This window comes from Dermacentor variabilis, chromosome 11 (assembly GCF_050947875.1).
Source record: "Dermacentor variabilis isolate Ectoservices chromosome 11, ASM5094787v1, whole genome shotgun sequence".
In the NCBI taxonomy this organism is placed as follows: domain Eukaryota; kingdom Metazoa; phylum Arthropoda; class Arachnida; order Ixodida; family Ixodidae; genus Dermacentor; species Dermacentor variabilis.
In genome coordinates, this window is record NC_134578.1 from 105317843 (window position 1) to 105338631 (window position 20789).

At 47.2% G+C, this 20789-nt stretch overlaps 1 protein-coding gene across 5 annotated transcripts in view; it reads right to left on the minus strand.

Annotated features, from left to right (window-relative positions):
• Positions 1 to 20789, minus strand: part of LOC142563985 (neprilysin-2-like) — a 140280-nt gene that overhangs the window by 90516 nt on the left and 28975 nt on the right. For all 5 annotated transcript variants that reach the window (XR_012824459.1, XR_012824460.1, XM_075674750.1 and 2 more), the window contains 8 exons: positions 19497 to 19745; positions 19282 to 19356; positions 17241 to 17374; positions 16158 to 16398; positions 15986 to 16084; positions 15823 to 15900; positions 5667 to 5776; positions 2569 to 2627 (listed from right to left, as the gene is read on the minus strand). Coding sequence is in view for 3 of the 5 variants with exons in the window: in XM_075674750.1 (XP_075530865.1) it covers positions 2569 to 2627; positions 5667 to 5776; positions 15823 to 15900; positions 15986 to 16084; positions 16158 to 16398; positions 17241 to 17374; positions 19282 to 19356; positions 19497 to 19745 (1045 nt within the window). In the remaining 2 variants the exon portion in view is untranslated. The remainder of the gene's footprint in view (positions 1 to 2568; positions 2628 to 5666; positions 5777 to 15822; positions 15901 to 15985; positions 16085 to 16157; positions 16399 to 17240; positions 17375 to 19281; positions 19357 to 19496; positions 19746 to 20789) is intronic.

Sequence of the window (20789 nt, forward strand, 5' to 3'; positions counted from 1 at the left end):
AGTGTCGGGCTATCGGCACTTATATAACTGTGTCGTTATGTGTCCGTGCTTTTTTTTTCTGTGGCGTCATTTACGAAATGAGCGCCTTACCAACTCGCCCAATTGTCAGTTCTACTTAAGCCGAAGTTCCTTCAAAAGTAGACAGAGTCGACAGGATTCCTGCCTCATGTTGGTTGTCGAGCATTACTTCGTCAGAAGAATTCTTTCTTGCACATCCGATGAGCCGCAGCACCTCACATTTTGCCATATTAACACTTTGTGCATGAATGCTCGTTCTTGCATGAGCACAAACTGACAACATTTATTGAGCAGTGCCTAGTGCCATGAAGACATTTTTTAGTCACTGCTCCCGTCGACATTCGGTCGGTCGTATAACTATGGTTGGCAAGCCTCTCGAGCGAAAGTCTACAAGACTTCGAAGCTGCCTGGCACAGTCATTTACTCGGGGGCTGTAAAGCCTGTGTGATTTCAACACGGTTTATTGAAGGTAGGACTTGCGGAGAAATGGCGCTTTACCAGCTCGGCCAACTAAAGTTGTTAACGCGCGTGTCGTAGTCATGAGTTATATGGTTCTACTTCGTGAACACAAGCCGGAAAACAAATTTTCACTTTAGGAAAACAAGTTCTATGAGAGATTTGTCATACAACGAAAGTAAAAGATGCAGCCTTCAGACACAGCTTATGAAAACACCTTAAAGACACAGTTTTGTTAAGGTGTAACGAGGTATCGCTTAGAAGCCGCATAATTAATTCATAATAAATAACAACAAAACCAACACAAAAAATAAAACTCGTAGTTGCGCCATTTCTTCATTCGTACATATCTGCCTACTGTGCCGCAATTATGTTCCACTACCGTGGACCCATAATGGGTCTACAACGAAAAGTTCCACAGATATTTAATCTTAGTCCAGTTGTAGGGCCTGATTGCGGTCTTATGGGAATATGCAGTGCATATCTTTTTCTCCGGCAAAATTACCTTTCCACATCAAGCACAAGCAACATCTTCCTCCTTTCAGGTGTGAGCGAGTGATTCTAGGCGTGAGCGAGTGATTCACATGTATATCATTCTAAATGTCGGCAATTGTCGCGTAACTGGCTTCTCCACGAACAATAATTACTACAATGCGCAAAGAATGTAACATGATATGATATCAAAACCCAAATAAACCACAATTAGTTTTTTTTATGTTGCTCCAAGAGTGCAAGATACCTCAGTTCAGAAGCGTGATTCATACAGCCGTGTGGTGGCTTAAAGGGAAGCTGAAAGGTTCTCCAGAAAAAATGAGTGAACATGTGTACATAATGGCTTTCAACCCTCCGAATTCGAATATCGTATCTAAATTTAGCGAAAGAAAGCGCAAATATATTTTATTTTGACGAAAAGTGCAGCAGCGGACACGCCCAGCTCGCGCGTCTCGTTTCCGCCTGTGATTGGTCGGGCGCCTCGTGACGTCAACTCTAGTGACCGACCGCTGCCGCTACACATGAAGCGCGGTGCCAGGTAGTTTGGTGCTGTAATGGAAAATTCAGAGGTAATGGAAAATTTAGAGAGACTGCGTTTTTCTGAGGAGTTCGGCGTTACTCCCTACATGTACGAGCCGATTGCGAAGAGCCGGCCTCTCGAAGAAGCAAACGATGCTGGTGCGAGCAGTGCTTTTGACGCGAACGAAAGCGAAGTCTTGGGATCTCCTCGTGTTGGAAATGCTCTTTGGTAAGTATGTTTTTTGCAAAGCGATCTAGTGATCTCGCCGATCTTTCGCCGATCTAGTGAGCTCGTTTCTGGTCAAACAACTGTAGTGTAGTGTTCCTGCATGCCTCCTCGTGGAACGTAAGCGGGGATGCGATCATCGGCATTTGTGCGCTGTCCAAAACTGTCGACAATATACAAAGACGGTTTAAACGCGTGAAAAGCTTCCCGGTTCATGCAGTACGTGTAATGACCTTCATCTGTGCGCCATCCGCACACTACTCGTAACCGCAGTCGTAAAGACGGCGAATTCCGTCGGCTACGTGAGACCACTCTACATACAAGCAGACGCACCAAGAAAGGAATGCAGGGTCGATCGAAGCAGATTACGATGGCACACACGCAGAAACAAGCACGGTCAGGCGCGGTCGCGCAGGCTGCGAAGGAACAAAACACTAGAGTTGACGTCACAACACCGCGGTTTCCGGTCTCCGCTCGCATCGTCAGCGTCAGCAGCAGCGCGCGGCATTCGACGGGAGGCGGAGCTACAGTGCAATTTTAACTGACGATTACGTCGCTCCTAATAGGAAAAAAAACCCAAATTTTACCTACATGGTTTATAAGGTTCCCGCATCCGTATATGAGCGTCTTATTGAATTCGACAGACTCTTCAGCTTCCCTTTAAGGTCTTTTGCAGTATTGTTTTGGTGGAGGCACCAACGAACTTCACGCATGGAACTACTGCGGTTGTCACTTGAAGGAAAACATCTGCCGTATTATTTTTACCGGCAACCACAATGTCATTTTTACTCGTTCATGTCCACTGAAATTAAATAGTCAACGAGAGCAGCAGCCAATGTGCAGCTCATTGAACTTACCGAGGGTATCGCTCCGCTCTACGTAGTAGGGATGAGGAAAGAAGGCGACGGCGGAAAACCTTCAATATTCACGAAAGAAAAAAAGAATGCGAGATTTAGTGTTACGGGAGGCTGGCACTGAGTTCTTTCATTTGGCAAAGCCTGTTAAAGAGTAAACCGAAGTCAAACGCTAACTCAAACGAGCGTGGTAGCTCAGGGCAATGGAGCTTCCAAAACCTTTAGCAAGGATGGAAGCGAGAAAAGATGGCATATACTTATCAAACTTTCGTCACCAATGTAAAAAAAAGACTGAAATAGGGAGCTTCAAAATTTTTGTTGTACTTTCGTAAAAGTGAGCAGAAGAAATCTCCTTAACGTATCGTGGCAGCCACTGCAGCTGCGCAGGACCGGCTGCAGTACAACACTCGGAGTGAATAACTTTGTTATAGTGGTTGTCAACACGGACCACGAAGATAATTGGCATAATGGAATTATATTTTTTCTCCACAGGATACTGGTGATGCTGCTGACCAGTGCTATGGCGGTCCTCTTTGCCAAACTGTTATGATGTTTATGCTTTGCCTCTTGTTTTCTTTAAGCTATAATTTTATAAAAGGTATCCAATGCATTTAGTATGTATCGATTACATAGCAGTTTATATAATTCGATTCATTTGCCTTTCTTCTCATGTGTTATTCGGTATGCATACTGCAACACCCAATGTTTCATTGCAACCAGGCCCTTTGATGGTTGAAATGTTCTTTCGTCATTTCATGCTGACTTACGTTGTGCCGGGGTGTTGCCGCTAGTATTACGCACATTTTCCACAGTTTTCTGGTCACAAATGTTTTCAAGCTACTTTTTGTTGTTTCTTCCTTTTTTCGTCCAAAGCACGTTAAAAAAAAACTACATCGCCCTCTTCGTGCAGCATTCTTGCCCACTAATAAAGCATGCAGCGGCCGATAAAACACGACCGACATCGTCTGCCGTGCTGAATTTCACCCACATTGGTGATCATTTAAGCAAACATAGCTTGGTGTTATGCAGGATCAGGCGATGCGCAGATGGTGGGCTACTTTCTTTAATTTTTTGGGTGACTTATTTCAGTAAAGTGCACGTCACTCTCAGTTGCGAAAATCTCAGCGAATACGTCTCGTCTTGACAAGATTCAAACTCTTGAGAAATATCCTGGGCCATAATCCATCACACTGCACAAACGTAATAACTCAAAAGAACGTCTTGCTCCTTTAGATAGCGCACATGCAAAGAACGCATAGTAACTTAAGCACATCGAGGAAGACAAAATGGGTCTGACACTCGTCACTTATTTATTTCTTAACCAAACCTGTTTACTTCTTAGGCTGTATACAGAATGCTGCACAGGCATACACAGGTCAGAACTTCCGGGCACTTTTGACACTTCCGTATCACGTATTTCCAAGATAGATTATCTCTTTTTTTTCCTACGATATGCGGGATGCTCTTGACATAATTGCGCAATTGAAATAGTGTGTACAAATACTAGGCTTCGGCCAATAAATTTATTACTAATGAGCGCACACTTCTCATGCCACTGTTTTCTGTTGCGCTTGTTGTGTTCGTAGTAATTTTTCTCTCATTTTCTCACGTATCGGCTTCGTACCGCCTAGAGATTGAAAACACGGGGGCAACCACAACAGAGCACTGGAGCGTGCTATGCTATAGTCGGTTGTCCAAAGCAAGGCTGGTGACTGACTTGTGGCCGTTAACCACTACTGATATATCCCCTTGAGGCGAGGTGTCCGTGTTTCTGAACGCGAGTTATTTTCGCCAGCTCCCTGGAGCGGAGGACAAGAGAAAGCGACGGGCACTGGTCATTGGAGGCGACCCGCTTACATGCTCAATGTGCCTTCAATACACTTCATTATATAACCTATTGCTACAAATAATCACTTTGATTAACTCACTACCTTGCCTGACAAGATGTTCGACGTGTCACGTTCCGGCACAATATTGAAAGAACTTTTTTTTAGCAACGCGTTCAGGCAATAATTGAAATGTGCATGCAGTTTAAGTTGTTCAATCAAGCATTTCTATGAAAGAAAGCAACGTTACCGAGTAAGCTTTGAATATATATTTCGTTATTCTCGAATTACGACGACTGTTTAGAAAATGCGTAAAGCACCATCTTGTTACCTTTGTAACTACGGTGTCTAGTGCCGTTAAATAAATATGTAGATATTTCGCACGATTACTCCATTATCATTCTCTCCTGAAGCGACTATGCGAGACAGGTACCCTACGAATTCAAACCTGTATCCATATAAGGCATAAGCCCGTTGTGGTTGATTTCGGTTTCATTTTGAATCGAGCCTAAGCAGAAACGGTAACTGACCATGTCACACCTGGTTAATCTTCGTGCGCTTCATTTTTCTTTCTCTCAAGCAGCCCGTCCTAAGAAGGCTATACGTCTGATGACACTTATTTATTTAGTTAGTTAGTTAGTTAGCTATTATTATTATTTGATTGATTGATTGATTCTATTCATTGTCCATACGGAACTGGACTATCATACATGCCAGAGTGAGGAATATTTAGAAGGGAGGGTGCAAGTGTGGTTTCTTTTTTTAATTCGAACAGATTTGCTTTAGTTGCACGGATCATATAGCGCAATTTGGCCTATTTGTGGGGATTACCTGAAGAAGCACAAAAAATCGCAATGTCCAGGTAGGTCGTGAGAAACATTCCCTACATACTTTTTTTTTTAATATTCAGTCTTAGCCACATCTAGCACTAGCGAAATTCAACCTGAGTGGTTGTGAAGTCATGTCTTCTCGCATCATTCCTAAGTATAGCGATGTCTTCCTTATGCTAGTCCAGAAAATTAGCAAAAAGATGCATTGATGCTAGAAGGACGCTTCTGAAAAAAACTCCAAGTGTAGATGCCGTAATCTTTCGATAGTGCGCTTTCGATGGGCTGACATCTTGAACGAGGTGTTATCCTAGCGCTTTATCCTAAGTCGACACGAGTTGAAATACAGCTCAGCATGAATTTCACAATTATATATGTCCCAAAATTTCTGCATAAAGAAACATTTCGATTACTTTTCACGGCATGGCGGAACATCATCTCAACGTACTCTTTTTCTTTGTATTGTGGCCCGAGTTTCAGAAGCTCCTGGTAGCGATGGTTTTCTTGAATCCAGAAGATGTACTCAGCAAACGATAAATTTTCACTGAGCAATGGAACCTGAAAAACATTTTCAAATATCTTCGGTTTCAACATTGCGGCTATCTGCGGTCAGAAACAGTGTGTACAATGACCGAAATAGCTGTCACGCACAGTCGCTGGTGAAAAAAATGCTAGTTGGCAAGTCATTGTACAGTAAAACTCTTACTGTGGCTAATTGTGAGTAAAACATATGTGTTCCAAAACGACCGTTACAAGTGTCCACTAAAAACGAGTACAAAGAAATGTTTAGCAAACCGCTGGAACCAGCGCAACGGCGTGGCGAGTGAAATTCGTCATCTAAGCAGATGTATGTAGGTACAGTCAGAAAATTATTTTACTAGGCACGTTGTGTCAAGTTCTGCAACTACAGTTTATATAGTGCATTGTTTTGGAAAAGTAGGGCATATTGTGAAATTTTAGTAAGCATAAATTCCTCGCATAGCGGAAAAAAGCCGCAGTTCCGGCCGAAAGGCGTAATATCGATTGAGATAGCGAACTAGAAGACAGCTACACGAAGTAAGGATTGTTTGTTTTATCGGCCGTATAAACTTGGAAACATGCACTTACGAAATGAATTAACAAGCATGGCGTCAGCGCGCACGAGTAAATGTGAGTACTGTTACGTTTCGCCTACGACGCGCGGTAAAGCCGGCGAGGATACAACAGACGCCAGGGCTTCGTTCAAAGCGGCAGACATTTTGGCCCGTTCCGCGCCGCCGCTACGCCTCCCTGCCAAGCGCGTCCAGGCATGTTCCAATGCCACGTGTCTTCATGTGCGTGTGTGAGTGTATGTGCATATTGGTGCCCATGCTTGTCGAAGCGCGGCAGCCGGGGAGAGGAGCTCCCAACAACTGTGAAGCGAGGGGGTCCGAGCGGCGCCGACACGACGGCTGCTCCACCTTCTCTTCCCATTGTGCCCGAGTGGCGCCGACACGACGCTGCGCCACCTTATCCCATTGTGCCCGAGCGGCACAGTCACGTGCTCGTCTATAGAGGGGTTCCTTCTTGCCCTCAACTGCGAGATTATAAAAGCAGCTGCCCACGCCAAGGAGGCTCCGATTTCTTCAGTTGAGTAAAGTGCACTCCCGTCTCTCTACTTCGGTCGACCTGACCGCCAACTCTTTGCGATGTTAGAATAAACAAGTTGTTTTGTTGTTACCAGTCGACTCATGCTTTGCCGGGACCTTCGGATGCTTCCAGTTGTACCCCAGGCCGCCAGGCCAACGCTACCCTTGGGGCTTGCGACCCAGGTGCAACAACGGGCGTCAGCGCCGAGTTCCCAACAACTCGCGCCAGCGGCGCGATTACAACAACTGTCTGCCAGCGGTGAGATCGCGACAACGGAGGCCAGCAGCGAAGATATGCAGTTGACTGTATGCTGAGCAGCTCAACGACCATCCGGGAGCAGTGCAACGAGCCCTGTGTGATGACTGGTTGCCTGCAGCGGAACGACTGCGCTGAATTCTTGGCTGCGAGGTTTGGTGAGTGCGGGACTTTCTTCTTCTGAGCTTTGCCAGGCTTTTGTTAGTGTCAGAAACAGAGCTGGTAATTGTGGTTGTCGTTGCTGCCGGGTTAGATTGCGGCAAGACAATAATAGGCAGTAGGGAAAGCAGCATTCAGAGCAGCCATGGATTTGAAGTCGTTGCGCAAACCGAAATTGTTGGAGCTTGCAAGAGAGTTGGGTCTGGATGTCTCGGACATACTCAGAAAACCAGAACTGCTAAAGGCTATTCTTGAGTTAGAGGCTGAGGATGACGAGCTGTCGGAATGCCTTGAGACTATTGAGGAGAGGTCAAAAAGACAGGAGCGCGAAATTAAAGAACAGAAAGAGCGAGAGCAACAAGAGCGCGACCGTCAACACGCTTTGGAAATGAAGCGTCTTGAGGTAGAGATGGAACGCGCTCGTAATGGAAGTCAGGCACACGGTGCAGGAGAACGCGTATTGTTCAAAATGACTGACCTGATGCGGCCGTTTAAGCTTGGAGAGGACATTGGTTTGTTGCTGGTTAACTTTGAGCGAACGTGCGAGAAGCAGGGGTTCTCTCGGGAAACGTGGCCACAGCGCTTGCTCACTTTGTTACCCGGCGAGGCGGCCGACGTAGTCGCTCGCTTGGATAGAGAGGAGGCAGAGGATTTCGACGAAGTGAAATCGAGTCTGCTAAAAAAGTACAGGCTGTCAGCGGAGGCTTTCCGTCGGAAGTTTCGGGAAAATGAGAAACGCAAAAGTGAGTCATATACGGAGTTTGCGTACAGGCTTATGTCAAACATGCAGGAGTGGCTCAAAGAAGAGAAAGCGTTTGGTGACCACGATAAAGTTCTGCAGTGTTTCGGGCTAGAACAGTTTTATAGTCGGTTACCTGAGAACGTGCGGTACTGGGTCTTGGATAGGCCAGACGTTTGTACGGTGGCTAAAGCCGCTGAGCTAGCCGAGGAGTTTGTGACGCGTCGGGCTCGCGGAGCTAAGGACGGTCAAAAGGGTGAATTTGGCTCGAAGTTTGAGAGGCCGAAGTTCACACCCATGAGAGCAAAGGGGAACACACGTAGTGCGGATGCGAGTGAAAGCAGTGCGACCGAACCTAAGGAGACGGCGGCAGCCGAAGCCGAACGCAGAAAGCGGTTCGAGACGAGGCAAGCGCGCGTTTGTTATACGTGCCAGAAGCCGGGTCACTTTTCGGCGCAGTGTCCGGAAACAACACCAAAAGTTGTGTTTTTGTCATTATGCAGCACTGACGAGAACATGAAGCTTCTCGAGCCTTACATGCGAGACCTCCTCGTGAACGGGAAAGAGTGCCGAGTACTTCGCAATTCCGCAGCTACGATGGATGTAGTTCACCCCTCCTACGTAGAACCCGATATGTTCACAGGCGAGTCCGCATGGATCAAGCAAGCCGTGGAAGCTCATAGCGTGTGTCTGCCCGTAGCAAAAGTGCTTATTGAAGGACCATTCGGAGCGCTTGAGACGGAGGCCGCAGTGTCATCTATGCTGCCCCCCCAGTACCCGTACCTATTTTCGAACAGGTCCGATCACCTCCTGCGCGAGAAGGGGCTTTTGTTTGGTGAGGCTAGCGTTCAGGCCTTAACCAGATCGAAGGTTCGGGAGCTCGCTGCAAAGGCGGTAGTTGCGGGGCCGACGTTATCGAACAATGAGAAAGGGTCAGAGGCGCAGCAAGCTGATATTCAGAGCACGCCCGAACTGAATAAACTTGAGTATGTAACGTTAAAGGCACCAGATACTGGAGAGGAAATTCCCGATGCGGGAAAGTTAGAAGAGCTATCTGCAGATTTGCTCATCGCGCCTACGTCAGATGGACTTAATAGGTTGCTAAAAGTCAGCCGGTCGGCTTTGATAGCCGAGCAAAAAAAGGATGGCAGCCTAGAAAACATACGCTGCATTGTCCAGGAAGGTATCGCCAGGAAAAATGCGCGTTTTGTGGAAAGAGGTGGAGTCCTGTACCGGAAGTATCTAGACCGTAGAGGAGTGGAGTTCGATCAGCTGATCGTGCCTCAATGCTATCGTCAGGATTTGTTGCGCTTGTCGCACGGGGGTTCGTGGTCCGGACACCTAGGAGTTAAGAAAACTAAGGACCGTCTCTTGCAAGAGTACTATTGGCCAGGGTGTTTTCGGGACGCAGACCATTTCGTGAGGACATGTGACACTTGTCAGCGGGTGGGCAAACCAGGGGACAAATCGAGGGCGCCGTTGAAATTGGTACCTATCATTACGGAGCCTTTTAGACGGCTCGTTATTGATACAGTGGGACCTCTGCCGGTAACAGCCACGGGGTATAGACACATTTTGACTGTGATCTGCCCAGCGACAAAGTTCCCTGAAGCAGTGCCGCTTAAAGAACTCAGCTCAGTTGAGATAGTCAATGCACTACTGTCCATATTTGCGCGAGTTGGTTTTCCTGCGGAAATCCAATCAGATCAGGGCACAGTGTTTACTAGCACTTTGACGACAACTTTTCTCGAAAGGTGTGGGGTAAAGCTGTTACACAGCTCAGTGTACCACCCACAGTCGAATTCCGTTGAGAAGCTCCACTCCGTCATGAAGCGCGTGTTGAGAGCCTTGTGTTTTGAACATCAAACTGACTGGGAGCTGTGTCTGCCTGGGGTGATGTTTGCATTACGGACCGCGCCGCATGCGGCTACGGGGTTTTCGCCAGCTGAGCTGGTGTACGGTCGCTCGCTTCGGTCTCCGCTTCGCATGCTTCGAGAATCGTGGGAAGGCAGGGGCGACGACCCAGTCGTGGTGGAGTACGTGCTTAAGCTCCTCGAACGCTTAAGAAGGGCACAGAAGTTGTCAGGTGAAGCAATGGCAAAGGCCCAGCAGAGGGCCAAGGTTTATTATGATCGGACCGCCAGGACCCGTCGTTTTGAGGTGGGCGATGAGGTCATGATATTGCGCACATCGCTAAACAACAAACTAGACGTGCAGTGGGAGGGCCCAGCACGAATTGTTCAGAAACTGTCGGACGTTAACTACGTGGTGAGTCTGCCAGGAAAGCGGAAAGCACAGCAAGTTTACCACTGTAATCTGCTCAAACCTTATAGACAAAGGGAAGCAGTAGTGTGCATGATGGTAAACGTTCCTGAAGAGCTTCCGGTCGAGCTTCCGGGACTAAACTCAGTGACGAACAGGAAAGACACCGATCAGGTCATTAGTGACTTAGTCAGTGGAGCATCGCTGTCGCCTGAGCAGAAAACCGAACTACACCAGCTCTTACAAGAGTTTCAAGGTCTGTTCTCTGAGAGGCCTGGTAGGACTTCTGTCCTTACTCATGATATAGAACTTACCTCCCCAGAGCCAGTACGATCCAAGGCGTATCGGGTGTCACCCCGCCAGAGCGATATTATGGAGGCTGAGGTAAAGAAAATGCTACAGCTCGGTGTTATTGAGGCAGGTGAGAGTGATTATACCTCCCCTTTGATTTTAGTTGAGGTACCGGGCAAGGAACCTCGTCCTTGCGTCGACTACCGCAGGCTTAATTCCATCACTAAGGATCAAATTTATCCGATCCCTAACATCGAGGAGCGCCTTGAGAAAGTTAGTAGCGCTCAGTTTATTTCCACCCTAGATCTTGTCAGGGGTTATTGGCAGGTTCCACTTACAGAAGAGGCTAGTAGGTATGCGGCGTTCATTTCACCAATGGGAACATTCCGTCCTCAAGTGTTGAGTTTTGGTTTGAAGAACGCGCCATACTGTTTTTCAAGCCTCATGGATAAAGTGTTGCGGGGACAGCAAGAATTCGCTTTACCGTATCTAGACGACGTAGCGATATTCTCCGCATCCTGGTCTGAGCATATGGCACACTTGCGGGCAGTGCTAACCCGCCTGCGCGAAGCGGGCTTGACAGTCAAGGCTCCTAAGTGCCAGTTAGCACAGGCCGAGGTTGTCTACCTCGGTCACGTGATTGGTCAGGGTCGTCGCCGCCCCTCTGAAATAAAGGTGGCCGCTGTGCGAGACTTCCCGCAACCGCGCACGAAGACCGATATTCGGTCGTTCTTAGGTGTCGCCGGCTACTATCAGAGGTACATCCCCAGGTACTCTGATATCGCGGCTCCCCTGACGGATGCTCTAAGAAAAACAGAGCCCCAAACAGTCGTCTGGGACGAGACAAAGGAAAGAGCTTTTAGCGCCCTAAAGAGTGCCCTAACAAGCCAGCCCGTGCTACGATCGCCAGACTATACAAAAGGGTTCGTTGTTCAGTGCGATGCTAGTGATCGAGGCATGGGCGTTGTACTGTGCCAACGGGAAAATGGAGAAGTAGAACACCCCGTCCTGTATGCTAGTCGTAAGCTGACCAGTCGTGAGCAGGCGTATAGCGCCACCGAGAAAGAGTGTGCATGTCTCGTGTGGGCCGTTCAGAAATTGTCATGCTATCTAGCCGGCTCGAGGTTTATCATTGAGACGGATCACTGCCCTCTCCAATGGCTGCAGACCATCTCTCCCAAAAATGGCCGCCTCCTGCGCTGGAGCCTCGCTTTGCAACAATATTCCTTTGAGGTGCGTTACAAAAAGGGGAGTCTCAACGGTAACGCCAATGGCTTAAGTCGAAGCCCCTAACGTAGGAATCAGCCTCAAAATTGTTTGTTACTGATGTTTTTCTTCCTGAGGCAGGATTTTTAACATATTGCTTTTGTTTAGTGTTTCAAAGTGATGACATGCTTTCTAGTGCAATTTTCCAATTTGTGGACGCGTTCTGAGTGCTGCTAGACTACTGTAAGGAACTAGGCAGTGGTATAAAAGGGGAAAGAGCCTGGCAGGGCTTAGTGAGGGTTGTGCCGTGCTTGCTGACTGAGCGGTTGAGTTTCAGCGTAGTTCTAACGCTTGCCGGGAACGAGAACAAAAATGTGAACTCTCCCGAAGTCACTTTGCAGTGTCCCGTGCGAACCTGAACGAGAGAACGAGGCCTTCTCTGTGCGCTGCGCTCAAGAAACGTCGAGGGACGCCCGACTTCGGTTATGAGCATCATCGAGCGACATCCCTCCGGACAGCGGATGCAGTCCCCTGACCATCGGGATCTCCTTCCCCCGGCGGGGCGGTCTGTTACGTTTCGCCTACGACGCGCGGTAAAGCCGGCGAGGATACAACAGACGCCAGGGCTTCGTTCAAAGCGGCAGACATTTTGGCCCGTTCGGCGCCGCCGCTGCGCCTCCCTGCCAAGCGCGTCCAGGCATGTTCCAATGCCACGTGTCTTCATGTGCGTGTGTGAGTGTATGTGCATATTGGTGCCCACGCTTGTCGAAGCGCGGCAGCCGGGGAGAGGAGCTCCCAACAACTGTGAAGCGAGGGGGCCCGAGCGGCGCCGACACGACGGCTGCTCCACCTTCTCTTCCCATTGTGCCCACGCTTGTCGAAGCGCGGCAGCCGGGGAGAGGAGCTCCCAACAACTGTGAAGCAAGGGGGTCCGAGCGGCGCCGACACGACGGCTGCTCCACCTTCTCTTCCCATTGTGCCCGAGTGGCGCCGACACGAGGCTGCGCCACCTTATCCCATTGTGTCCGAGCGGCACAGTCACGTGCTCGTCTATAGAGGGGTTCCTTCTCGCCCTCAACTGCGAGAGTATAAAAGCAGCTGCCCCCGGACGCCAAGGAGGCTCCGATTTCTTCTGTTGAGTAAAGTGCACTCCCGTCTCTCTACTTCGGTCGACCTGACCGCCAACTCTTTGCGATGTTAGAATAAACAAGTTGTTTTGTTGTTACCAGTCGACTCATGCTTTGCCGGGACCTTCGGATGCTTCCAGTTGTACCCCAGGCCGCCAGGCCAACGCTACCCTTGGGGCTTGCGACCCAGGTGCAACAACGGGCGTCAGCGCCGAGTTCCCAACAACTCGCGCCAGCGGCGCGATTACAACAGTACATCATACTCGATGAGCGCGGATACTCGCTGTCAAAACCCTGATGTGAGCAAGCATGGCAGCAGCAGCGAGCGAAGTGACCTTCGTGCTGCCTATCGCTTCAACGTAAACAGTGGCGAGAACATAGCTCGCACAAATGTATGAGCCGTCTGCAGATCCCTTTCAAGATACGGCACGTGCGACTGCGCGCGGCCGGGCAAAATACGCACTTGTTGGCCGAGTTAGAGCCTCCCGCCTCCCTGCCACGCTGCCTCCCCGCTTTCTTCCATGTCATCATCATCATCATCAGTTTGGCTACGCCCACTGAAGGGCAAAGGCCTCTCCCATACTTTTCCAACTGTCCCGGTCATGTGCTAATAGCGGCCATGTTGTCCCTGCAAATTTCCTAATCTCATCCGCCCACCTAGCATTCTGCCGCCCCCTGCTACGCTTCCCTTCTCTTGTAATCCAGTGCGTAACCTTTAATGACCATCGGTTATCTTCCCTCCTCATTACATGTCCTGCCCATGCCCATTTCTTTTCCTTGATTTCATATAAGATGTCATTAACTCGCGTTTGTTCCCTCACCAAACTGCGTCTTTTTTATCCCTTAACGTTACACCCACCGTTCTTTCCATAGGTCGTTCCGTCGTCCTCAAGTTAAGTAGAACCCTTTTCGTAACCTTCCAGGTTTCTGCCCCGTAGGTGAGTACTGGTAAGACACAGCTATTATACACTTTTCTCTTGAGGAATAATGACAACCTGCTGTTCATGATCTGAAAATGTCTGCCAAACGCACTCCAACCCACTCTTATTCTTCTGATTATTTCAGTCTCATGATCCGGATCCGCGGTCACTACTTGTCCTAAGTAGATGTATTCTCTTACCACTTCCAGTGCCTCGCTACCTATCGTAAACTGCTGTTTTCTTCCGAGACTGTTAAACATTAGTTTAGTTTTCTGCAGATTAATTTTTAGACCCACCCTTCTGCTTTGCCTCTCCAGGTCAGTGAGCATGCATTGCAATTGGTCCCCTGAGTTAATAAGCAAGGCAATATCGTGAGCGAATCGCAAGTTATTAAGGTATTCTCCATTAACTCGTATCCTCAATTCTTCCCTATCCAGGCGTCTGAATACCTCCTGTAAACACGCTGTGAATAGCATTGGAGAGATCGTATCTCCCTGCCTGACGCCTTTCTTTATTGGGATTTTGTTACTTTTTTTATGGAGGACTACAGTGGCTGGTGGAGCCCCTATAGATATTTTTCAGTATTTTTACATATAGCTCGTCTACACCCTGATTCCGCAATGCCTACATGACTGCCGAGGTTTCGACTGAATCAAACGCTCTCTCGTAATCAATGAAAGCTATATATATGTAAGGGTTGGTTATATTCCGCACATTTCTCTATCACCTGATTGATAGTGTGAATATGGTCTATTGTTGAGTGTCCTTTACGAAATCCTGGCTGGTCCTTCGGTTGACAGAAGTCTAAGGTGTTCCGGATTCTATTCGCGATTACCTTAGTAAATTCACTGTAGGATACGGACAGTGAGCTGATCGGCCTAAATTTTTTCAATTCTTTGGCATCCCCTTTCTTACGGATTAAGATTATGTTGGCGTTCTTCCAGGATTCCGGTACGCTCGAGGTCATGAGGCATTGCGTATACAGGGCGGCCAGTTTTTCTAGAACAATCTGCCCCCCATCCGACCGGGCGCAGTTACCGTTGCGCCCGGTCGTGAAATGCCCAGTTGCTGTTGGACCACCACGCCGCCCCCTCTCCCTCTTTCCCATCCCCTCCTGGCCTTTCGCATGGCAGAAGCCGGCGCATTCGCTCTCAGCTTCCTCCCTTCGCGCGCGCCAGATTGAGTCGCAATCGTCAGCATCCCTCGCGTGCTCTCTCTTGCACATACAACCTACGAGGCGCGACGATGGTTTTGTCGCCCTTGGACTTTATACGAAACATCACGGTGACAGCGACGGCAAAAAATGCTCCTAGAGTGTCCACATAATTGCAATCGCAATAAAAAGAAAGAGAACAATGTATATCAAATGATGGCTCTAGACTTATTTGGAGAAGTTGGTCAAACGGGTTCAAGAACTTTCAAGACTGCAAGTAGTTCCTGGATTCCACAGATAATTACTAAATTTGGCCTGACTGCGTTCTCCTTGAGGCTTGCACGGAACTAAAATGTTTGCTGCTTGTACCTGAAAGGGGTACTCAAACGAAAAATTGAAGAAATATTACTTGTAATAAAGATACATGCAACAGAAATATTTTCATTGGAGGTGTATTAGAGACGTCACGGAAAATGTCCGAATCGCTACCGCAAACTACAGATGCTCGTTCGAGTATCAAATTAAATTTTAATGTTGATTCTGTAAGCGCACGGCTCGATATTTACGCTTGAAACTCTGCAGTCGTGTACGCGAGAATCTCTACTCTGACCAACAGCCGTTCAAAGTGTCCTCCTGTTAATCCTAAGTCATCACGCGCTGAACGCTATCGGCACTGTGGCAATGCGTGCGCTCCTGTTCGATGAAAAGAGCTCCGCGGCTTTTAATCTTAACTGGCCCAAGCATACGGAACAACAAATACGCCTACACATTTTGTCGCTTGAGTTGCCTCAAATTAGGTCAAGTCCTTCGTTATACACCATCTACCTGTATAGGCCGTAATTGACTGTCGTGGGAACAATCACAAAAAAAAATGAGTTACTCACAAATTCATAGAGCTCGTTCACTGCGAGGTTGTCTAGCATCCAGTCAGGATAACCAATCACCATTTCCATTTTGGCCAGCTGAAACGGTTTAAAAGTGCCGAAAATAGGGGCTTAATTATGAGCGGGGAATCGCAGAATGGCGCCCGGAAGAGAAAGACCTCACTCTCTGGGCAGCCTTGGTCTTCATAGAATCTGTCATCCACTTGTTTTCAGCGATGATCTTTCGGAATGACGCCTTGACGAAGTGCATCATCTTCTGCACCTGTATAAAAAAAGTTCAGGGGAAGGACGTAAGCGAGTTATATACGGGCGCCAATTACGTCAACACTTCTTACGTTATTCCTGTCGTACTTGTCGAAACTATTCTTAATGTACAAGCTCGCCCCCGCACTGAGCATGGCGTCCGGCTTGAGTAGTTGTTTGATGCAGGAAGCGGCGACGTGATTGCTCGCAGATGAGCGTGCCGTGTTGGTTGCATTCAATTTATACGTCAAGTACAGGTCGTGTAGGGCAGTTCCTTCCGCCTCCGCCAATGACCGAAGGTAAGACCAGATGACGTAGTTCTTGACAACATTCCTGAAAGAGACGGGAACAATCCAGCGCGCGAAAATAATGGCGCTCAGACCTTTCTCAAAGTATGAATTCCCGTTCCCCTACTCAGAGCCAAACTCGTTAAATGCGCTCGCAAAAGCATAGAGAACAGAGCGCGTTCCTTTGTCTCTTAGTATCCACTTGCATTTCACACATCAAGGAAGTTGCCGATGCCGACGAACTTTCGACAGTCGTAGTGAATCTGTAGTTCTAGTGGTTCGAGCGAAGATTCAAGTTTCCTTCATGTGCGATGAATTTTTCCTGTGAGACTTAAATGGGATGTCATATAGATCGATTACGAGAACTATTTCGTGCGTGATGGGTACACCTGAACACCTTTTATAAGCGGCTCACTACATTAAACCTTCGTTTTCCTTCGAACTGTAAGATCATTACAGCCTTAAAGCACTACTACAAATGTTTCTGACGTCAACACTTCGAGCTAATCATTTAATATAGTGCAAAGGGTGATTTAGGATTGAGTTCGCAAGTATGAGCGTGAGCCACGGGACGAAAGTGTATACTGACATTTTCAAGAAGCAATACCCAATCACAATCCTGCCCTGGAGCGAAATGTCATGAGCAGTAAAGCACCAGCTTCCAAAATTGCACAAAAGACACCATAATGAATTGTCATCGCGTTTACATTACTCCGGTCATAGCCTGACCCTTCGTAGAAATATTTGTTAGGGGTTTGTACATTCCAGCGAAAGAAAAAATATTTAGAGTCCTTGCACGTAAGAACACGATGATGATTTGTCTTTTCTTGAAATCTGCAGCTCCACGTATGTCGTCACAGGAAAGATGCAAATGCGAATGTCACTCACGTGTTGTTCACACTGCTCATGAACTTCCGCAAGGCTGTATAATAGTCAGGATATTCCAATATGATACGAATACCATCGTCTAAAGTGGCGTTGATGACGCCAAGTTCTTCTTGAAGCATTGTTCGTAATGTAAACTGCGACGTGAAAAAAATTGCAATAAGTCATCTGGTACGTTCCTATAGGAAGCCGTGGTGTTTGAACTCGCTGAATGCTGAATCAGAGATAGACTCCACTTATGGGCCTTATATTGACACGTTCACTTTTTTATCTTTTCGGGTAACCGCTTTTTCACCGTCTAACAAATGTTATCGCTCAGCGCGAGACGCGCCCACATGTATTTAAAGCTTCTCGAATGTTATCGATAGTTTTGTCTGTTGTTGCCGAAGCTAGCGTAATTCGATTGCGTATGCAACGCGAATTCTGCTGAACTTTCTGGAAGACAAGCGGACACCAGCGATTACTATGGAACCTTTGATGACACACGTATAAATGCCGATGGGCTTGGCCAGCAGGTCAACTTTTCGACAATCGCCATTCGCCACTATCACTGTGCTGTGAGTGTAACTTACTTTTGTGGGCACATGTTCGCCCAATAAAAGGTTAGTTTCGTAATTCACGGATTTGCCGCTGCATTATTCGCCGTCACTACTCCGCGACAATATACTGCTTTGTGTCTATTGCTGCTGCACTGCTCCGTGAAACTGTACTTTCATCATTTGCCTATTCTGCACGTCAATAAATTTTGTTATTGATGTGATTAGCTTTCTTCACGTACTTCACGCAGCTTTCAGGGGTGGGCGGTCTATGTGCGTATCGAACCGCTTTCCTGCCAATCTGGGTTACAAGTAGTCCATGGTCGAACGGGTCGCGCACCGGGCCGATGTGCCGAGTGAACACGGTTTGAAACCAACCGTCAGACCAATTTGGGTACCTGAGTATGTGGCCCTTAGTTCCTTTGCGCCGCTCTTCAGCGAACCTGTTTGACGCCGACATGGGTTACTGGGGATGCGCCTCTGGTGAAGTATTCACGTAATTGTTCTGCGAAAACCCGCAAGGTGTTGAGAAGTAATTAATAAAGGGAAAATGAGACATCTACCCAAACGTAGCGAATTGCAACGTTAAGCCACATTGCCACCTTGCGGGTTTTCTCGCAGATCTATTACGTCAAACTGTTGTCTTTGCTTCGAGTTGTTGACCTATTCGACTTCGCCCTGCTATCTGCTTGCCGCCTGGTTAGCTGAGATGGTAGAGCGGCGGCCCCAGAGAGGCGGTGGTCCCAGGTTCTAGTCCCGGACCGCGACGAATTTTTCTTAAACTGCGAGGCTTTTTCTTTCGAGGAACCCGTATGGCTTTCCTTTGCAGCGATTTGCTACGGTTGGGTGGATGCCTTATTTTTCCTTTATTGATGACGTATTGCCCTTTAATGAACCTCTCTAACGTTGACTTGGAGCCCTGCGTAGGTGCCACTCGGTTCCGCATCTGTGGCAGCTAGGATGCACCGATACTACGTTATGGGTTCTCAGACGACGGGGTCAAATAGGAAATCGAAACCTGCGCGTATTTTCTTGTATCGGCTATATTTCGAAGTTCACTTAGCGCTACACATGCCTGAACTCACGACGGCGAATACGTTCCATGGGCAATATTTCACGCGCGCTTTCTTTGTGCGTTAAAGATGAAGCCATCTAACGGACGAGTGTTGTTAAGATGAACGTTAGCTTTTGCCTTATTTGTTGTAATGCACGTGCGACGCTGAAATTACTACACACGCAACCTGTGAACTGATTTCAATTTCATTTATTGTAAATAATTCCGCGTTTCAGTGGCTTTTGAGAACGGATATTCTATGTAGGCTGGGAAAAGAAAAATTAAGATAATGAAGATCCTGGTATGAAGGAAAAGAATAGCTGCTGCCTCATAAATGTGACATGAAATTACAAAAGACCGGCACGGGATTAATCGGTCGTTTGATATGAGTTACAAATACAATGCGAAACGTAGTAAAGCATTGAATAAACACTGTTGTTATCATAACACTCACATTAGCTGAAGAGGCTTCGGTGCCCACGGATGTCGCGTTTATTTCGATTCTTTTTAAGTTAGCTCCGTCGGAAATCTGAAAAAAATACCGACGTAAGCTCGAGTACAAGGCGTGTAAGTAGATGTGGTGCTTTTGATAATAAACTTGCGCTACACCGTAGCTCACGCCTCGTAAAATATATTGCATCTGCGCAACACGTGCCCGGCATCTCTCACCTTAGCAACTTCCTGTTCGAAAGTCAAAATGTCGTCCGCCATTAGCGCGCTTTCCTCCTCCGTCACATTGGCCCTTATCAGTTTGATTGTTTCGGCAATGAAATCTTTGTAGCGTCCGTACTGTTCTGCCGTGATGTTTTCAGACGTTGATACTGCCCGACCAGCTTTCTTGGAATTTGGGATTTCCGAAAACAAATTCTTTTCAGTGGATACGCTAGAAACGAAAAAGAAATTGGTCCGCTTTGTGATCTGCAAGAGAACGCCGGTGTGTTATTATGACGAACTCACTGACGCAGTGCCATTGCCATGCTTTAATAATCGACATAGTAAAACTCTTTTCGTGTTGAAAAATGATCAGGGTCTAAGTGGTGGGGGAAGAAGAGGGGCAGGGAGAGGTCTGCTTGGAATTGCTGTCAAGCATGCGGCTTCCTTGACTAAATATTTATTTTTGTTTTTCGCCTTTTCATTTGTCGACACAAAGTAAAACGAAAATCGGCCCTTCCGAGCCTCTCACTGCATGAGCGCAAGAAGACGTGAACGCAATTTTAGCAACTGGCTTTATCCCATTTAACATTCTTCAGCGTGAAAAAGGGCAGCAACACAAAAAGGAAGGAAACAGGACTAGCGCTGTCTAACAACTGACGTCTATGAAGAAAAAATAACCAAGAAAAAAAGGAAGCCGGCATCTGCTCATCAGCTGCCATATTCTCAACTAACTCAGATGATTCTAAAATGAGCAACTCCTTTATAGGACTGTTATGCTAACGCGGCGATTCGGGCTTGTACTCAAATATCTGAGAAAGAAATTCTTGTGGGCCTGGACTTTTTAGCGATGGATGACTTGATTGTGACAGAGGGCGCCCGTTCGTAGAATTGACAACGTTACACCTGTTTATTTTTACACATTTTTGCACAATAGAGCACCTATATTGACTAGAGAATGCAAACATTTTATATTTACCTCAAATGTCGCTTCACTATACCGCATGCAATGTGGCACCTTAAACGTGTGCGTTATAGTTAAAGACTGAGGTGGGGAGAATACGATTGGTTAGTATAGACTTTTGTTTATATCAATAATAGCTCCCTCACTCGCAGTTTAAGCATCTCATAAGGAAAAGTATTTCGTATTGCATTTGCCATTGAAGTATCAAAATTTAGTATAGCGAAAGCATTTTCCTTTTGCAATGTTTCCGTTCGATGCACGCTTTGTTCACATTTTTCAGCCAAATACAAATAATTCAAACCACTGACCAGTGCTTGTACAAAAGTTTAAAGACTGAGTTCCAATAT